At 43.2% G+C, this 19373-nt stretch overlaps 1 protein-coding gene across 1 annotated transcript in view; it reads left to right on the top strand.

The window, feature by feature from the left end:
* MPLKIP (M-phase specific PLK1 interacting protein) overlaps positions 1–18969 on the top strand; it is a 33707-nt gene extending 14738 nt beyond the window's left edge. Inside the window, exon 2 of the mRNA XM_029589532.1 lies at positions 16969–18969. Within this exon, the coding sequence (XP_029445392.1) occupies positions 16969–17172 (204 nt within the window). The 3' untranslated portion in view covers positions 17173–18969. The remainder of the gene's footprint in view (positions 1–16968) is intronic.
* Positions 18970–19373: the final 404 nt, after the last annotated feature.

The raw sequence follows: 19373 nt of genomic DNA, 5'->3' as shown, positions 1-19373 counted from the left end.
CAGCGCTTCCTTCGCTTCAAAATCCTGGACCGTCACTACCCGTTCCAGGCATTACCCTTCGGGTTAGCCACAGCACCCTGGAAGTTCACCAAGATCATACTTGGTGAGGTGGCAACACTGAAGAAGGAAGGAATCCTCGTACACCCTTACCTAGACGATCGGCTGATCAGGGCGAAATCCCCAGAGGAAAGTCACCAGGCAACCAATAGAGTCAAAACTCTATTTGAGAGCCTCGGATGGGTGATCAACACAAACCAAAGCTGTCTGCAGCCCTCACAGTTTCTAGAATACTTAGGAGTCCGATTCAACACCAAAGAAGACAAGGTCATCCTGACACCGACAAGGAGATCAAAACTGATGAACCTGTTGCGAACACTGCTGAGCGAACCTCGCCCCACAGTATGGGATTACCTACAAGTCCTTGCCTCAATGGCATCCACACTGGAAGTAGTGCCATGGGCACGAGCTCACATGAGACCCCTACAGCGCTCACTTCTATCGTGATGGAATCCACTATCCCAGAACTGCACCATATGTCTACAGCTCCCGGGCAGAGTTCGGACCCAACTACGATGGTGGCTACAAGACGGCCACCTGAGCCAGGGAACAAGATCATCTTCACCGACCTGGATCCTACACGCCACGGATGCCAGCCTATGAGGATGGGGAGCACACTGCGAAGAGTTAACCACCGAAGGGCAGTGGAACGCAGAAGAGTCGGAATGGAACATCAATCGCCTAGAAGCCCGGGCAGTCAGACTTGCCTGCCTAAGGTTCGGTCACAGGCTTCGAGACAAAGCGGTCAGAGTAATGTCTGAGAACGCCACAACAGAGGCCTACATCAACCGTCCGGGAGGAACCAGAAGCCAACAGATCTCTATGGAAATAGACCCCCTAATGTCGTGGGCGGAAGCGAATCTCCAGGAGATCTTGGCCGTCCACATCACAGGGAAAGACAACATCACGGCAGATTACCTCAGCAGAGAAAGTCTAGACCCAGGAGAATGGCAGCTGTTGACCACAACCTTCCAACTGATAGTGAACTGGTGGGGGAACGCCAACCATGGACCTTCTGGCAAACCGGTCCAATGCCCAAGTAACTAGCTACTTCAGCCACAGGCGGGAACCTCAGTCCCAGGGGGTCGACACCCTGGTGCAGACCTGGCCACAGGAGATTCTGTTATACGCCTTCCTGCCATGGCCCCTGTTGGGTGCAATCATTCACAAGATAGAACAACACAGGGAACCAGTACTTCTTGTGGCCCTGGACTGGCCAAGAAGATCGTGGTACGCAGACATGCGAAGATTACTGATAGGGACACCCCTGCCACTACCGCCACACAGAGACCTGCTCCAACAAGGGCCGATCCTCCACGAGGATCCAGCTCGATTCTCTCTTACGGTCTGGCCATTGAGAGGGCTTGCCTGAGGAAGAGCAGATACTCAGGGGCAGTAATTGACACCCTGCTCCGGGCACGCAAGTTCTCCACATATCTAACATACATAAGAATTTGGAGAGTATTTGAAGCCTGGTGCGAGGACCACAACATCATACCTCGCTCAGTCAAAATTCCGGCGGTCTTGGAATTCCTACAGGACGGCCTGCAGAAAGGATTGTCCCTCAACTCCATCAAAGTACAAGTGGCCGCATTGTCATGCTACAGAACCAAAAACGAGAGCGACAGCATAACCTCACCCGGATGTTTCCCACTTCCTGAAAGGAGTCAAACATATCCGGCCAGTACCCCTTTGGAACCTCAACCTGGTCCTGGATTTCTTAGCAGGAGCCTCTTTCAGACCTCTCCGTGGCCTGTCTCTCCGACTATTAACATTGAAGACAGCCTTCCTGCTGGCAGTCTGCCGTGAGCCGTTTCTCAGGCTCACCCCTGGGATCATCCAGCTACACACTGTTCCCTCGTTCCTCCCCAAAGTGGTGTCTCACACCTCAATCAAACCATCTCACTACAATCACCAGATGAGCATAGGAATTCGGAGGAGGCTCGAAGTCTACGCCACCTCAACATAGGAAGACTCCTATCCAGATACCTGGAAATGTCAGAACCCATACGAAAAACGGACCACCTATTCGTCCTCCACAGCGGGAAGAGACTAGGGGAAGCGGCCTCGCGAGCAACCATAGCCCGCTGGATCAAAGAAGTCATCAAGGCGGCCTACATAGAAGCAGGCAAGTCGCTGCCTCTACAAGTCTAGGCCCATTCTACTAGAGCCCAGGCAGTGTCCTGGGTGGAAACTAAGATGCTGTCACCTGCCGAGATCTGCAGGGCAGCGACATGGTCCTCTATCCACACCTTCTCCAGGTTCTACTGCCTGGATGTTCAGGCTTGGGAGGACACGACATTTGCAAGGGCAGTACCAAGTGGGTCACGGGCAGTCTCCCACCCAGTTCCGGAGTAGCTTTTATACATCCCATTGGTCTTGAGTCCACTGCTACACGCTAGGAAATGGAGAAATTACTTACCTGATAATTTAGTTTTCCTTAGTGTAGACAGATGGACTCAGAATCCCACCCACGGCTGCTGTTACTTATGGTATTCCTGGGAGACATCCCTGGGAGCGAGTGATTCAAGGGTAAGCCATGCTTCCTTCATCTAGGACATCCACCCTACTGGGTGTTTACTTTTCTCGGTTGAGGGCACTGGCGGCCTCCAGCTATAGCCAACTCAACCAGTTCAAATTAATCAAGTTAAGCAAATTATAAAGTTACTAAAGTGTTTCAAGTTATAAAGTTATTCAATTTATTTAAGTTAGTCACACATATATCCACAATGCTTTTTGAGGAGAATACTGAAGAGCTGCACTTCCTGCAGGGGTATATGTACTAGGGCTGTCAGATTGAAATCTGATCCGTCTCCAACTGCTATCAGGAGTACACTATACCCATTGGTCCTGAGTCCATCTGTCTACACTAAGGAAAACGAAATTATCAGGTAAGTAATTTCTCCAATTGTGCACTTTGGGCCTCAATGTGGTGGAGTAGTGGCACTGACCTCTAGTGTCAGTGACCAGGACTGCCATCTAGCACCATGCCCCACTCTATGCCATCAAGGTGTTGGTATGTGGATGCCCTCTGAAGCTGTCTTAAGTGCACCAGGATTGCCATCTAGCTGGCAAGGCAGCCCTCTACGCCATTTGTTGCTGCTCTCGATATCAAGCACCATCGAGGTACTGGGATTGCGATTGAGTGCCCTGGTCGCTCTTGAGGCCATCGACCGCTGGGGCTCCCGAGAGCCCTTGATTGCCACTGAAGCCGGGGTCAACATGTACTCAAGGCATCCTGGAGCATGAGGCATCCAGGCGCAGTGGTCCGGTGACCTCAAGGCTTCTTTCCTAGCGTGTAGCAGATGGACTCAGGACCAGTGGGTATAGTGTGCTCCTGATAGCAGTTGGAGACTGAGTCAGATTTCAATCTAATGTCAGCACTACATATACACAGGCAGGAAGCTCTGCTCTTCAGTATTTCTCAGTCTCCATAGCAGTTTGGGACCCTACACATGCTCGCTCAGCGTTAAAGAATCCAAACCAAAAGAAGAAAGGAAAATTCCAAAACAAAGAAGAAATAATCTTACCTCTACAGACGAGCCCCGCTCTCCTGCGGTGATACCTAAGGGTCTCTCCTCCAGTTAAGAATTCGAGGTGATTTCCGTGATCCCCCAGAGGTAGGCCTTGGTCCTGTAGCCGGTTCCCGGCGTGGACTTAGCCCCCAGGAACGGGAGTGGCTGAGAGGCAGCAGGTGCACTACTGAGCACAGCAGTGAAGGCAATTTTCCCTCTCCCCCCACAGCAGGAGACCGCCCGGCCCGAGACAGGGAAGCGCCAAGAAGAAGGTAAGGTAGAAATCTCCTGAAGTCTCCGGTCTCCAAGGCTCGGATAGCTGCTCAGATCGCCAGCCAGTATCTGTTCTATCGGGTTGATCAGCCCCGTCCGGGCTAGACCCCGATCCGGTACGAGGGTCCTCCCATATGGAGACCCTCCGGGGAGTCCGCCCTCTTGCCCACGTGGTTGTCGGCGCCATCCCCATCCCCCTTGATCGCCATATCCGCATAACTGAGCAGTGCGCACAGCGGTGAGCCGGGCACATAACCTACTTGTGCGCACAGCAGCACACTCAGACGCTGGGCGCACAAATTGAGCCTGTTCACATAGCGGCGCACATAGCGACCACGCATATTGTCGCAGCTTGCACGAGTTTCTTAGATGCGCCCGGAGCGCATATCCAAGCCTCCTGGCGCGCTCATATAAACCCACAGACCGGGTTTGAACGCCCCAAATGCACAAATCATGGCACCACCGGCCAAGAAAGCCAAAGCACAAGCCCTCTGCCCAGCCTGCCACATAAGAGCTATGCAGCATGAAGAAGCTACTGCCCTATGCGTACAGTGCGAGATGGCTCTGGGAGAACCAGGGCAAGGTCTCCTCCAGACTGGGCCCTCGGGGAACGCCACTGAGTTCAGTATAGACCCAGGAACCTTTTCCTGGGTGGAATTCTTTAAAGGTCTGCAAACCTTTGTCCAGACGCAATTGGCACCACCAGTGACATAACCATAGCCTCCACCAGAGGACCCAAAGGTCCCAGGCCCTTTTCGGCCTCCCAGGGACGTGCCTCCCCTGGACAAAGCCTACTCTTAAGGAACAAGGACACCTCTGAGGAAGACCAAGACTCCCTGGAGAAAGGGGAAATCCCTCCAGGAACGGAACCATACCAAACTGTAATGCGTTTCTTCTCCAAAGATGAGCTGTCACACCTTGTGTCCCTGAGCCTGAAGGAGCTGGCCATCCCAGGCACAAGCGCCACAGCGGAGCCAAAGACGAACCCTCTTCTGGTTGGGCTCCGTCAGGCCTCACACCATTTCCCATTGCTGCAAGCCATACAACAACAACTGATTGACCTGGAATGGAATGCTCCGGAGGCCAGTTTCAAGGGAGGATGGGCCCTAGAAGCCCTATATCCACTGGAACCCTCAGCCAAAGAACTCCTGGTGTTTCCCAAAGTGGACACCATGGTCTGCGCTTCACAAAGCGCACCACTATTCCAGTCGAAGGAGGAGTGGCACTCAAGGATGCCCAAGACAGACGTCAGGAATCCATCCGTAAAGTCATTTGATGCAGCAGCTATGTCACTACAGATTGCTGCCTGCTGTGCCATGGTGACACACACATGCTTGTCACTGGCCAGGAACACCACCACACCAGTCAAAACATTACATACAACCAGCAATATCCTTCCTCACGGATGCGATTTCTGACCTGGTGCACACCTCAGCCAGGGGCATCTCATCCATTGTGGCAGCCAGAAGGCAACTGGCTCCAAAGCTGGTCAGCCGACGCAACTTCCAAGACAAAACTCATGAGAATGCCTTTTAAAGAAACCCTCCTGTTCGGAAGAGAACTGGAGAAGTTGGCCGATAAATGGGGCGAATCTCCAGTACCTCAGTTACCGGAGGACAAGAACAAAAGAAGCCAACGCCCCTTTCCACGAACATCCAAGGGCAGAGAATCAGTTAGACTGTATAAGAATACATACCAAGCACCTCGCCCTGCAGGCAGTGGCCAGTCCTTTCGAAACAAACACATCAAGAGGGGAGCCGGCTCAGGTCCAGGCCCCAGCTGCACCCCACAATGAGAATCAGCAGACCCATCCACAGGAAGAAGCCATAGGGAGCAGGCTTGCCCTATTCTACCAAAGATGTGTCGAGATAATGTTGGACAAGTGGGTCCTAACCATCATTCGAGGGGGATACTTTCTGGACTTCCACAGCATCCCTCCAGACAAATTTGTGAAATCTCCTTGCCACTCCCCCTCCAAGAGGAGTGCAGTGGAAACCACACTGTCCAAATTGCTCATCTTAAAGGCTATAACACTGGTGCCCATGCACCAACAAAATTCTGGGTACTATTCCATCTATTTTATTGTCCCCAAGAGAGGGAACGTACCAGCCCATCCTGGACCTCAAGTCTGTCAACCGCTACCTGAGGGTACCACACCCGTGTGGAAACCCTTCTCTCGGTCATAAGGGCAGTACAGCCAGGAGAATTTCTGACCTCCCTGGATCTGTCAGAAGCCTATCTGCACATCCCGGTCCATTACGATCATCAGTGCTTCTTAAGCTTCATGATCCTCGACCATCACTACCAGTCCAGAGCGCTACCCTTCGGGCTAGCTACAGCCCCGCGGATGTTCACCAAAATCATGGTTGTAGTGGCAGCGACACTGAGGAAAGAAGGAATCCTCGAACACCCATATCTGGACGATTGGATGATCAGGGCAAAATCTCCAGAGGAAAGTCGTCAGACGACCACCAGAGTCAAGAATCTACTGGAGAACCTCGGATGGGTCGTCAACGCAACCAGGAGCTGTCTGCAGCCCTCCCAATCTCTGGAATACTTGGGAGTCCAGTTCGACACCCAACAGGACAAAGTCATTCTTCCCCCTACAAGGAGAAGGAAATTGATTGACCAGTTGAGAAAACTTGAAGTAATCAAGGCGGCCTATGTAGAGGCAGGCAAGCCTCCACCTCTACAAGTCAAGGCTCTTTCCGCAAGGGTCCAGGCAGTTTCCTGGGCAGAAACAAAGATGCTGTCACCCTCTGAGATCTGTTGGGCGGCGACATGGTCCTCCATTCACACCTTCTCGAGGTTCTACCGCGTGGATGTTGAGGCCTGGGAGGACACAGCATTCGCCAGGGCAGTACTAAGTGGGCCACGGGCAGCCTCCCACCTGGTTCGGAAGTAGCTTTTGTACATCCCATTGGTCCTGAGTCCATCTGCTACACGCTAGGAAATGGAGAAATTACTTACCTGATAATTTTGTTTTCCTTAGTGTAGACAGATGGACTCAGAATCCCACCCATGGCTGCCTCAACATACGGAAACCTCGGGTGACAATCCCTGAGAGCAAGACAAGCATGGGTAAGCCAGATTTACCCCTAGTTAAGACACCCATATTTTACGGGTGTCGGCGTTTCTCGGTTGATGACACTGGCGGTCTCCAGCTACAATTCACGTCAACTAGTTCAAGTTAATTAAGTTACACAAGTTATCCAAACACACATATCCACTATTGCTTTTCGAGGAGAATACTGAAGAGCAGAGCTTCCTGCATGGGTATATTTAGTGCTGACGACAGATTGAAATCTGACTCAGTCTCCAGCTGCTATCAGGAGCACACTATGCCCATTGGTCCTGAGTCCATCTGTCTACACTAAGGAAAACAAAATTATCAGGCAAGTAATTTCTCCATCTTTTCCCACCTCACAGGCACAATGGAGAGATGGTGCTTTCAGCATTGTGCGGTTTCCTGCTTTGTCCTACTCAGACAAGCTATAGCTTGGCAATCGCCAACATGTGAGGACTACCATCCTTGTTCTTGGAGAAAGAGTTGTTTACTTGTAACAGGTGTTCTCCAAGGATGGCAGGATGTTAGTCCTCATGAAACTCACCCGCCTCCCCTGGGAGTTGGTTTCTCCATGTATGAGCTATATGATGGATTGAGAGATTCTGCCTAGGGGTAAGGTGATAACTACTAGTATACATCTTCAGTAGGGCATGATGAAAGGTCTAGCATCTTTGAAATTAAAGTTCCAGACCAGGCTCCAACTGATGTCACCCATGTATGAGAACTAACAGCCTGCTGTCTTCTGAGAACACCTAGGTAAGCAACTCTGCATTCCCCATCCTCTGTCCCCCAGCCACTTCCTGTCCTACAGTAGGTTTAAATATAGCAAACATTTGCCGTTTATTTTGCAGATTTGCCTCAATTCATGCCACATTTCGAAGTGTATTGAACCTACTGACATGATTTTGCTCTCAGATGGAATGAGATGGGATCATTTCGAAGTCATGTCAGAACCCAAAATCATCTAAATTATCAATGGCTTAAATTCCTCTGTGTCCACTACATCCATGTTCTACTGCCCTGATAAACTATAAAAATTGAAACTGCAGGATTTATTACTAGGTTTGTCAATTCTTCCCTTTCCACTGGCATTTTTCCTATATCTTGAAAAAAGTATCTGATTAAAAAACCTAAAAAAACCCCACCCTTCAGTGGACCCAATGCTTCTCTCCAACTACTGACCCATAGTGTTCCTACTATACTACAACAACTCTGATTCACATTCTAGTCTGGATCAGTACCAATTTGGATTTTGTAAGTTTCATAATACTGAAATGTTGCTTCTAATTTCAATACCTTTTGCCTTGGATTTAACAATGGAACAGTATCTTCCCTCATTCTGTAGGCTACATCTTCTACCTTTGACACTATCGCCCATTCTATTCTTATCACATTTTGCCTTGCTAAGCCTCACTGGTATTGCAGTGTCCTGGCTCACAGCTTTTCTTAACTGTTCCCAACAAGTTTGCTTGCTCTTCTGGTGTACAAACCTCAGCAGCTCCGGCAGCTTTATTTAATATGTACTGGGCCCTGCTTTGCCGCCTGCTTGCTAGCTTTGGGATACATTATAAATTGTATGCTAGTGACAGAATTTTTCTTTCTGCTTAAATCATCATGAGTGTCAAGTGAACATTCATCTCCTTATGTTTATCCACTATTCAAGACTGTTTGAGGCACAATAAATTATCTAAATGTCAAAACTGAAATTGTGATTTCTGCCTGCTAAAAAGGCCAGCCCATCCCTTTTTCCACCATAGTCCATAATCTTATGGTTCCCATCGATCCCTCCTTGTTGATGCATGCACAAATAAAATCTCTTAACGCAGACTTTTTTTTTTAAATTTTGCTTATGCCACTTAAAACTTTTATTCTATCTACTAGATTTCTGGGCAGTTCTCCAGTCCCTTCTTTTCTCAGGTCTTGATTACTGTAAATTGGTTTACCTGCTTATGTTACACACCCCTTACAAATAATGCACAATTCTACGGCCTGCCTTCTAACTCGTATCTCCATCCGAGATCACATTACCCCAGTACTGCAATCTCCTCTTTGGTTTCCTATTACGTAGTGGGTACACTATAAAGTTGCTGTCACCATTCACCGCTTACTGAATAATATTTTTTTTATCATTGATAACTGCCACATTAAAACTTCACATACCATCACAGATGATTGAATCAAGGGCTAATAGATATCACATTTCCAAGACTTGTCCATATGAATGAAATGAGGGAATGTGCTTTCTCTACTGCTGGACCTATTCTTTGGCAATCTCTACCAGCAGAGTTGATAACCATCACTAATCCAAAATGTTTTAGGAAAGCACTTAAGAAGCACTTCCTTCGAAAAACATACAACTCACTTGGCTGAATTCCATGCCATTGGACCTCTGTGCTTGGACAATAACTTAGGAGATTTCAATTATCCCAATATTGACTGGTTAAATGTAATATCAGGACATGCTAGAGACAAAGGTCCTGGATGGAATAAACTGCTTCATGGAACAATAGGTTCAGGAACCAATGAGCGAGGGAGCTATTTTAGATTTAATTCTTAGTGGAACACAGGATTTGGTGAGAGATATCTGTGGTGGGGCCACTTGGCAATAATGATCATAACATGATCAAATTTGAACTAATGATGGGAAGGGAGACAAAATGTAAAGCTACAGCTATAACCCTAAATTTTCATAAAGGAAACTTTGATAAAATGAGGAAAATAGAAAAAAAACAAGGGTGCAGCTGCAAAGGTTAAAAGTGTACAACAGGCGTGGACATTATTTAAAAATACAATCTTAGAAGCACAGTCCAGATGTATTCCACGCATTAAGAAAGGTGGAAGGAAGGCAAAATGATTATCGGCATGGTTAAAAGGTGAGGTGAAAGAGGCTATTTTAGCCAAAAATCATCCTTCAAAAATTTGAAGAAGTATCCATCTGTAGAAAATAGGAAAAAGCATAAGCATTGTCAAGTTAAGTGTAAAACATTGATAAGGCAGGCTAAGAGAGAATTTGAAATGAAGTTGGCTGTAGAGGCAAAAACTCAAAAACTTTTAAAAATATATCCGAAGTAAGAAACCTGTGAAGCAGTCAGTTGGACCATCATATGCCCCAGGGATTAAAAGGGCTCTTAGGAAAGATAAGACCATTGCAGGAAGAGTAAATTAATTCTTTGCTTCTTTGTTTACTACTGAGGATGTTGGGGAGATACCGGTTCCGGAGATGGTTTTCAAGGGTGATGAGTCAGATGAACTGAACCAAATTACTGAGAACCTGGAAGATGTAGTCCAGATTGACAAACTAAAGAATAACAAATCACCTGATCCAGATGGTGTGCACCCCAGGGTTCTGAAGGAACTCAAAAATGAAATTCAAATCTGTTAGGTTACAAATTTTAACTATCATTAAAATGATTGATTGTACCTGAAGACTGGACGGTATTCAATGTAACCCCAATATTTAAAAAGGGCTCAGGGGCAATCTGGGAAACTGTAGACCAGTGAGCCTGACTTCAGGGCCGGGAAAAGTAGTGGAAACTATTCTAAAGATCAAAATCGCAGAGCGTATAGAAAGATATCCTTTAATAAGGTGGTTTTTCATCCTTTTTCCCATCGTGACACACCTGACAGACCATGCTCACATGTGTGACACACTGCTCATTACAATTCACGGTGCAAATAAAAAAAAAAAAGGCTCAGTATTATTTTTAAGAATGACAAGGGAAAGTTAAGTACTTTGAACAGAAATTGCATAAATAAATAAATCCCATATCAAAACAGCACCAATTTCCAGCACTCACAGTAAATACCTTACCTAAGAAAAGGCAACACTGAAAATATTACACCAGGCCTTAAAACTCTAATACTTCTGTTAGGAAAACGGAACAAGCCAGGCTGCTATAAAGCCCTTCATAAACTACATGTTAGCAGAATACCTCACCACAGTCTTATGTGCAGACCCTCAACTAACAGGCTGATTCAGTAAGGAACGCGGGAAATCTGGCGCTCCGTGTTGAGTGCCCACTCTCCCAACATGCGCCCAGGAGAGGTAACAGTATAAGGGGTAATAGATGCACGTCAAAACACGGTTTGGCCACGTGTTTAAACTGTGCACAGCTGAGCGCACTTTACAGAATCGGCCCGAAAGAATAAAGAGACCATAAAGCATAAATAGAAACATGCAGACAAATTGAACTGGAATCCGTAATAAGCCAGACTCTGTATGCAGTGCAACAAAGGAAAAAGAAACATCACTAGTCCTCATAAAATAAATCAAGAAATATAAAATCAATAGCAGTAAAACCATACTAACAAAGAACAGATTTCAAAATAGCTGATGAATGGAATAGCCAATAATTAAAAACTCATATCAAAAATTTCTAGATAGTAGTAGACAGACCTAATGAAAAATAAGGATAAAAAAAATGCCTTGCTCTACATACCTGGGAATGTTTGATATTCAGGTGCCCTGAGATTGTTTTGAATGCACAGGAGGAGGGATGGTTTGCTTGCAACTTTCTCCACAAGCTCTCAATCACGCACATACACACACTTTTTCTCTCATATAGGCTCTTAATCACACATTTACACACATGCAGTCTGTCTCTTCACACTTAGACACACAAACAGGAAAAATGTGCGCCTCTAGCACCATGACCCCTCATTTAAATATTCAATTGTGCACCCAGGAGAGGTAGTTGGGTGCACATTAGGAAAGTGGGCAGTCAACACTGAGTGCTCGTTTTCCACGCTGATTTATTGGTTCGGCCTGAAAGGTGTGCTAAATCCAATTTGTATTAATCTGCAGACAAAATTGCCTTAATAGGAAAACAGTTAAACAAACTGAGCAGGCAGTCATTCATTTATAAGGAGATTACAGTCCATTTACCATTACAACATTGTTCCTCTGATAGGGGCTGTGTTTCGCAGAAGGCTGCATTGGGAGGGACAGTATAGACTATGCGGGTCTTAAATATGAAATATGCAATAAATATATCAGAGCAGATAAAATAGGCAAACCCCAAAACAAACCTTTCAAGAGTGCATAAGCAGTTTTGCACTCAGACTGCCAGCAAGAGGAACTCCAGCAGACAATTTAAATAGCCAAAAACATGCCAAAATGAGGGCCAGTCAGAAACCAGAGTACATGTTAACATCAGCTGAAAGATGTCTCAAAATAACCAGTCAAAGAGAGAGGCTCAAAGGGTTACAGGAAAATGGACCCCTCCATTTGTTCAACCTGCTGGGGGAGGGACAAGAGTTCAAAAATCCAGCATTATGTCAAGTCAACTGAGTGGAGAAGTCACCGCGCCCTCCCCCCATGAGGAATTGGATGCAATACCTCAAGTAGCAAAAAACCTGGTCTGAAATCAAATGCTGTTTCTATAACCAGTGGGAAAAGAGGGGAACCTTGCTCTTGGATTGGTGTAACAAACAATGTTTGAAAATCCTTGTTTTGATTTTTCTTAACTTCTTAACATAAATCAAGGGATATGGACAAGTAATAACATAGATCACACCACTGGAATCCTAATCTGAATGATGCCATTAACAGGGTTTTTAAAAAATCCAGTGAGGGGGAACGCAGTGCAGATCCTACATGGGACATGGTCATGGGAAGCTGGAAGACTATCTCCACACACATCGGAGCTGATAAGCATATCCCAAAGGTTCCTGCCTCAGCGAAAGGCAAACAGTGGTTGTTCCCTAAAAATTGATTGTGGGGCTAAGACTGGCCAGCATCTTCTGATGCTGGCAAAAACTTTACTAATCCTACTAGAGTAAGGTAGCATGCATGTAAATCTATCAGACACTGGGCTGAGTAAGAATACTAAGTCACAGTTTACATACAGTAAACGCTTGTATGCTTTTTTAGGAATGTGTCCTGCTTTCATAGTCTGAGCCTGCATGATAAAAATCTGATGTGATGTATAAATCTCCTTAGATTATAGAAATTGATCAGTGGGTATGTTATCCTTAAGAGCGTGGGGGTGATCACTCTCGTAACATAACAAGGCGATCCTAATCAGTTATTGTGGAAGATAGAATTGTTGAATGAGTCATTGCAACCTGTAACCAAAGTATCTAGAAAGACACGGGAGAAACATAGGTTGAGGTCATGAGTATTGAGCCAATCGATAGGAAAACAGGAGCTCAATATGGAGTACCCACTTTCTGTGCACGTTTTACTGTATCGGCCCAAGTGTTAGTGAAGGGGATTACAGGCAAAGGTGAAAGCAGTAGCTGATAGATGAGTGAGGTAGATGGGGAACTTGTGGAGAGGGACATTTGAAGGACAAACGAATGAAGGTTAGTTTAGTGATGCAGCTTTGGTTGTATTCAATATTTCAAATGTTTTATAACTGTCTCAAGCGATGACTACTCATACTTTAGAAGTGTTTAAAAAAAAAAGGTATCGGTGCTTTAATTACATAGTAGTTGAGCAAGGGGAAAAGTTTAATAGAGATCCTGACCTGGAGCAGTATGTGTCCTTTCAGTGGCACTACAGGAGTCAATAGGCATGGAGATGTCATTTTTTTTTAGGTGTGGGCAGGGGAAGGAGGAGGGTTTTCTACTTGCGGTTGCACCAGTAGTTCATGCAATTGAAGCTTGAACAAACATTACATGTTTGAAAGTTGAAGTTCCATTTTGATACTTGTTGGAAAAGGAACACTTCAATCATGATTAGTCAAGCCTTATTTCTTTTCTTCATTTCAGTTTATCAAAGTTCTGCTATTTTTGTGTAGGTGTTCTTATGTAAGGACCCTAATATCTACCCTACTTGGCAGAAAAATAAAATAGGCAGGCTAAATTGAGATCTGTTGGATATGTCTAAATGGTCCTTGCATTAGATGTTTCAAAATGGATCATTTTCGAGGTGGAGAATAGGAGTGGTCTGTCTACAACAGTTCTGAATGGGAAACAACTGGCCTTCTCCAGGAGGAAAACATGTTTTTTGATTGCATGCCTTCTATATATTTGTCCACCTAGACCAATTGTGGCCAAGACATTAGCAAAGCTCAGGAGAGAAACAAGTTTAATTTTCATTGTTTCTTATTGCTATCACAAATTCCAGTGATTTAAGTGTCCTACTAAATCTGATATCTTGGAACCAGGGCACACTTCTCCAACCTCCAAACAAAACCCTCTTTCATAGCACATCCACTAGAGCAGTGGTTCTCAACCTTTTTCCCCATCGTAACACACTTGACAGACTGTGCTTACATGTGTGACACACTGCTCATTATAATTCACAATGGAAATAATAAATAAAGGCCCGGTATTATTTTTATTAAGAATGACACAAGGGAAAGAGATGTACTCTGTTTGAACAGAAATTGCATAAATAGTAAACATCCCACAGCAACAGCACCAATTTCTAGCACTCAAATAGTAACTACCTTAACAAGGCAAAACTGAAAATATTACTCCAGGTGTTAAAACTCCAATACTCCTCCTATTAGGAAAATGGACCAAGCCAGGCTGCTATAGAGCCCCACACCAACTATATGCCAGCAGAATACCTCACCTCAGTCACATGTGCAGACCCTCACCTAACAAAGAAGAGACCATAAAGCATAAATAGAAACATGTAGACAAAAACTGAACTGGAAACCACAGCAAGCCAGAGAGACCGTATGCAGTGTAACAAAGGAAAAAGAAACATCACCAGTCCTCTTAAAACAAATCAAGAAATATAAAATCAACAGCAGTAAAACCATAATAATAAACAGATTTCAAAACAGCTGATTAATGGAATATCCAATAATTAAAAACTCATATCAAAAATTTATAGATACCAATAAAATATTTCAAAATAGGCACCAGAAGGTTCCAGAATACCCTGGAAGTAGAGCCTCCTCTAACCCTACCCCTTTCCAAATAACTTACACCCCCCAACCAAAGTTCCAAATTGAAGACCTTAACAGTTAAGCTATTTCTAGCTTGTCGATAAACTCTGTAAATACAGTTCTCAAATATTAAGAAAGCGTTTGTGACCAGCAGTAACTCATCCTAGATGCCAGGCTTTCCATTAATGCCATGTCATGTAGTGAGTTCCTCCATTGCCAATAAGAGGGAGCAGTCTTATCCCTCTAGTGCAGTAAAATGGATTTCTTTCCCAAAACAAAAGCCTTCCTTGCGAATAGCGCCTCTCCTTTAGCATGAAAACAGTTTTTAGGCATAGATTCAAATAGAAGTTCTGGTGTACATAACCAAAGATTTTCTCCAGGTAATTTACTCTTGACCAAAATATTTGGTTATTGAGACATGACCAAAACAAGAAAGAGACCCCAAAGCTGAATGACATTTCAGGTACTGATCTGTATGTGTAAACTTAGCTTTATAAGCCAAGGATGGAGTGACACAAGCTCTTAAAAATTTATATTGCATTTCCCTCAAATACATATGAGGATGCCTCTTTAAAGCATTTAAAACAAGTCAAAACACTTTCTGAAATGGAAATGAGCCCCTCCCTCATCCAGCTAAGCAAAAGAGACACTCACAGAATCCATCTTGTCAATTTTTACCGATGCCTTTTATAATTTGGAAAGGGATAACTTCAGTATCTCATCAATATGAAAAAAATCTATCAGCAAGTGTTTTCAGTAGATTGTTACTATGTAATGTTTCAACTCTAAATAAGAGAATCAGTCCATCTCCCTCAGTGCATACTAATGAGACAAATTGGGAAAAGAGCATATTGCGCCATCTTCATCTAAGATAGTGGTTTCCAACCCTGTCCTGGGGACCTCCCAGCCAGTCAGGTTTTCAGGATATCCACACTGAATATGCATGAGAGAGAATTTGCATGCACTGCCTCCATTACATGCAACCCAATTGGCTCGGAGGACCCCAGGACAGGGTTGGGAACCACTTATCTAAGACATGCTGCAATTGACAAATTTTTGTCCCAAACACAGAAATTAACTCTTTGGGAACCTGGGATAAAACTAGCATTTCCTCTAATGGGTAAGTTATGAGATATCTCATGAGAAAAGTTCCACAACTTTGCTAGTTTTTTCATACCCACCTAATCAGTGAAATTAACATAGCACCAGCTATGCCCCTTGGTAATAAAGAAGTTGGTGCATGCAACAAATATCACACATCCAGTGGAGCCACTAGGTCCTTTTCTCCTCCTTGTAAACACATAAGTAGACCCACCATATAGCCAATCTCTAACAATTGTTAAATTTATATCATTCCAAGTTAATAAGTCACACTTGTGACCCTGTAAATAAGCTCAAAAAATGTTTTGACTTGCACCATAAAAATTGCCTGACTCACATTTTCTAAATATTTTTCCCCTCTGTCTGTCATATTTTAAACACACAGACCTTGGGTGAAAAATAAGAGAACTTTGGAGCAAGCTACATTTTTGCACTGGGTCTTAAAAATATTTTTGCTTTTAACTTTTTTTTTCCTCTTTAGCCCTTATTTTCTTTTTGTCTTGTCTATTTGATTTTTTTTTTTTGCTTTGCTTTTTTGTTTGAGGGGGCAGACAGGTGTTTGTCAGTTTTGTGTGTGTGTGTATATTTAATTTTTTTTCTTCTTATTCCCAGAATATTCTCTTCTGGTAGGGAGAGGCCATAGCAGTGGTGGCTCTCTTCTAGCCTGGAACAGCCCCAGAAACTCCCCCTGGGCTTCAGCTATCAGTAGCTTCCAATTATTAGGCACTTGGGAATTTTCCACTCCTATATCTATAGCTATACGCTATAGCTATGTATATTTTCAAGGGAGGCTACTCCATCATTATCAGTACCTAGTTTAATTATATTGTAATTTCTTGCTGTATTGGTACGTGCTAGTACCCCTAGTTTGATTTAAAAAAAAGTTACGTGTACGTATTACATTTTGTTTTGCATGTAGTGTAGCACAGATTTAGATCAAAATCACAATATGAAAAAGCAAAAGTTTTCTTACACAGAATGTGTATCATTTAATATAATTTTCACTTATTAAAGGTAACAAATTTCAGGAATATCTTAGGAAACATTTAGTTTAAACTTGAGGGGCAAAATATTGAATGTTTCTTTACCTGATGATTTTCTTCCAAAGGGTTCACCCAGGACCTCTACACCATATGGTACAACGCATGGCAGAGAGAAAAGATTGTCTAATGCTGTGGAAAACTATTACAGACCTTCAATGCTTGAGGACCCATGGGCTAGCCTAGAGCCAGTTTCTGTTACAGACATAAACCAACAATACAGCAATGAGCAAACAACATATACTGGTAAAAAAGGGAGGTATTTCAGTTAATATTTCTTAAATACTAAATAAAACTTCATCTGTTGGGTAAACCCTGGGACAGCATATTTACATACACACAGCAGATGAACACCAAGATTATAGCCTCTTTTATTTGAGAGAATTTCCCAATTGTTTTATCAATTTTTTTTTTATCCGCATCTGGTATTTCCATCATTGCAAGAAGCCTCGAAGGGTGGCAGGATAATTGATAATGGTGATGATCTGGAAGTGCCTGCCAGCTCAAGAACAAGTTCTCTGATCACCAGCATTTGAGTTGACTGTTAATACAGGTTTCAGTATATTTACCACTACCTATGCATAAAATAGGCTAACTTTATAGCCTAATTTTTACTGTCTTTTTATTTGTTCAGTGTTTTTAGAATGAAGTATAGCTGGGAATAAAATACAATTTTGTAAATCATTGTTTTTCTGATGTATAAAATGGCTTTCTTCATAGGGATTTTTCTGTGAAAAGATGTACCTTTTGATAGACATACTACTGGTGAATTTAGCGTACTGTGTAAATATGCTTGTTCTATTGTGGTAATGTTTGGTTTAGTACACAAGTATTTCTGTTCATTGTAATATACATTGCATCATTTGTACATTTCATATTACTGCATTTGTATATAAAAATCAAATAAGAAAACGTGTGCCAATTAACTCTAACCCAACTTTAGATTTACATGTCTGCATGCAATAATGTATTTTTACTGTAAACCTTTTGTTGCATCTTATTCAAGGGTCAGAAAATGTCATTTCTGCTAAAAATTATACTGTACTTTAGAGCTTCAATATGTTTTTTTCCTTTCATATTTTAGAGCAATATGCTAATAGTATGATTAAAATAATGGGAAAAACCAATACTTTCACACAGGTCAAAATGGATAAGTCTACCCTTTCTCTTCAACAGCCTGTTATGGAAACAGTTTATAAATATTTTATTACAAGTGTTTGACACTTATTTCCTTGTTAGTGAAACTAAATTAATAATTTACTACATGAGTGAAGTTAAATTCCCCCATCCAAGCATTCTCTGGCATAAGGATAATCTAGGTCCACTGATATTGTTTCTCAAGTACATCATCTATGAACCAAGATTGAAAATCACCAAAAGCAGCCAGTTCAGTATGTTTACAAAACTGTTTTCTTAATCTAACTGAAAATATTTTCATAACTCTACATTTTTTTTCTAGCAAATGCCTGGAATCTTTAGCATAAAAGCTAGGGGGCATGTATGGTTTAAAGGAACAATCATAATAGTTAATGGGTTGTTTTTTTTTGTGTGGACATAAAGGTGGCCTATATATAAAATAAGGTGATGGTCAGTCCATTTCCCAATAGAGGGGGGATGATATTGAGGAAAACCACCTTCAATGTGTGGCACTAATTCATCGCAGAGAAATAAACAAAATAATAGGACATGCATGGTAACAGAATTAGTTTCTTACCCTTATGAGTGGTTCCTCTACTTTGGCAGTCCTGTGTGGGAAAGGTTTTTGTTGTAATTAAATGGAGGACGGTGCCTGACAGCCCAATCTGATACTTTTAATAAACATTTTTTTAATGTTACATAATCATTAAGAGGCAAAAAAAGGCTGACTTGTGGCCAATTAAGACGGGGGAAGTCAGAAATTGTCATGTTAAATCATGGTGAGGATCTAGTTTAGGTTTCATGTTTTTCTGTCATTTGATATTTGACTAATTAATATAATTAACATGGAAAGAGAATAATTTGGTAAAATGTGAATTCAGAAATCTGTCTCTCTAAATGATATAAACCACCTACTGTTTGGCCTTAATTTATTTTAAGCCTTTGCTTTCCTTTCATTTGTTTTAGTGCCTGAAAGCTATAGATCATAGTATACCACATTACAGTTGCTGATACTGGTTTATATTTCCTGATGAACTGTGACAACTGTTTAAAGTCCCAATCTACCCCCTCCAAAAAGAAGTTTATACCTTTATAACTCTCTGGTCATAAAAAGGAATATCCAGACTTCATTAAAATTTAAGTGAGGTAGCTACAAAAGAGATAATAGGTGGAGAATATAGGAGCCAGAGCCAAACAAGAGAAGGGTGACCAAAATGATAAAGGGGATGGAACAGCTCCCCTATGAGGAAAAACTAAAAAGGTTAGGGCTGTTCAGCTTGGAGAAGAGGGAGCTGAGGGGCAATATGATAGAGGTGTTAAATGACATGTGGTCTAG

The sequence above is a fragment of the Rhinatrema bivittatum genome, chromosome 2 (assembly GCF_901001135.1).
Source record: "Rhinatrema bivittatum chromosome 2, aRhiBiv1.1, whole genome shotgun sequence".
Lineage (NCBI taxonomy): Eukaryota > Metazoa > Chordata > Amphibia > Gymnophiona > Rhinatrematidae > Rhinatrema > Rhinatrema bivittatum.
Note: the sequence above shows the minus strand (reverse complement) of the source record. Positions and strands in the feature narration are given on the sequence as shown.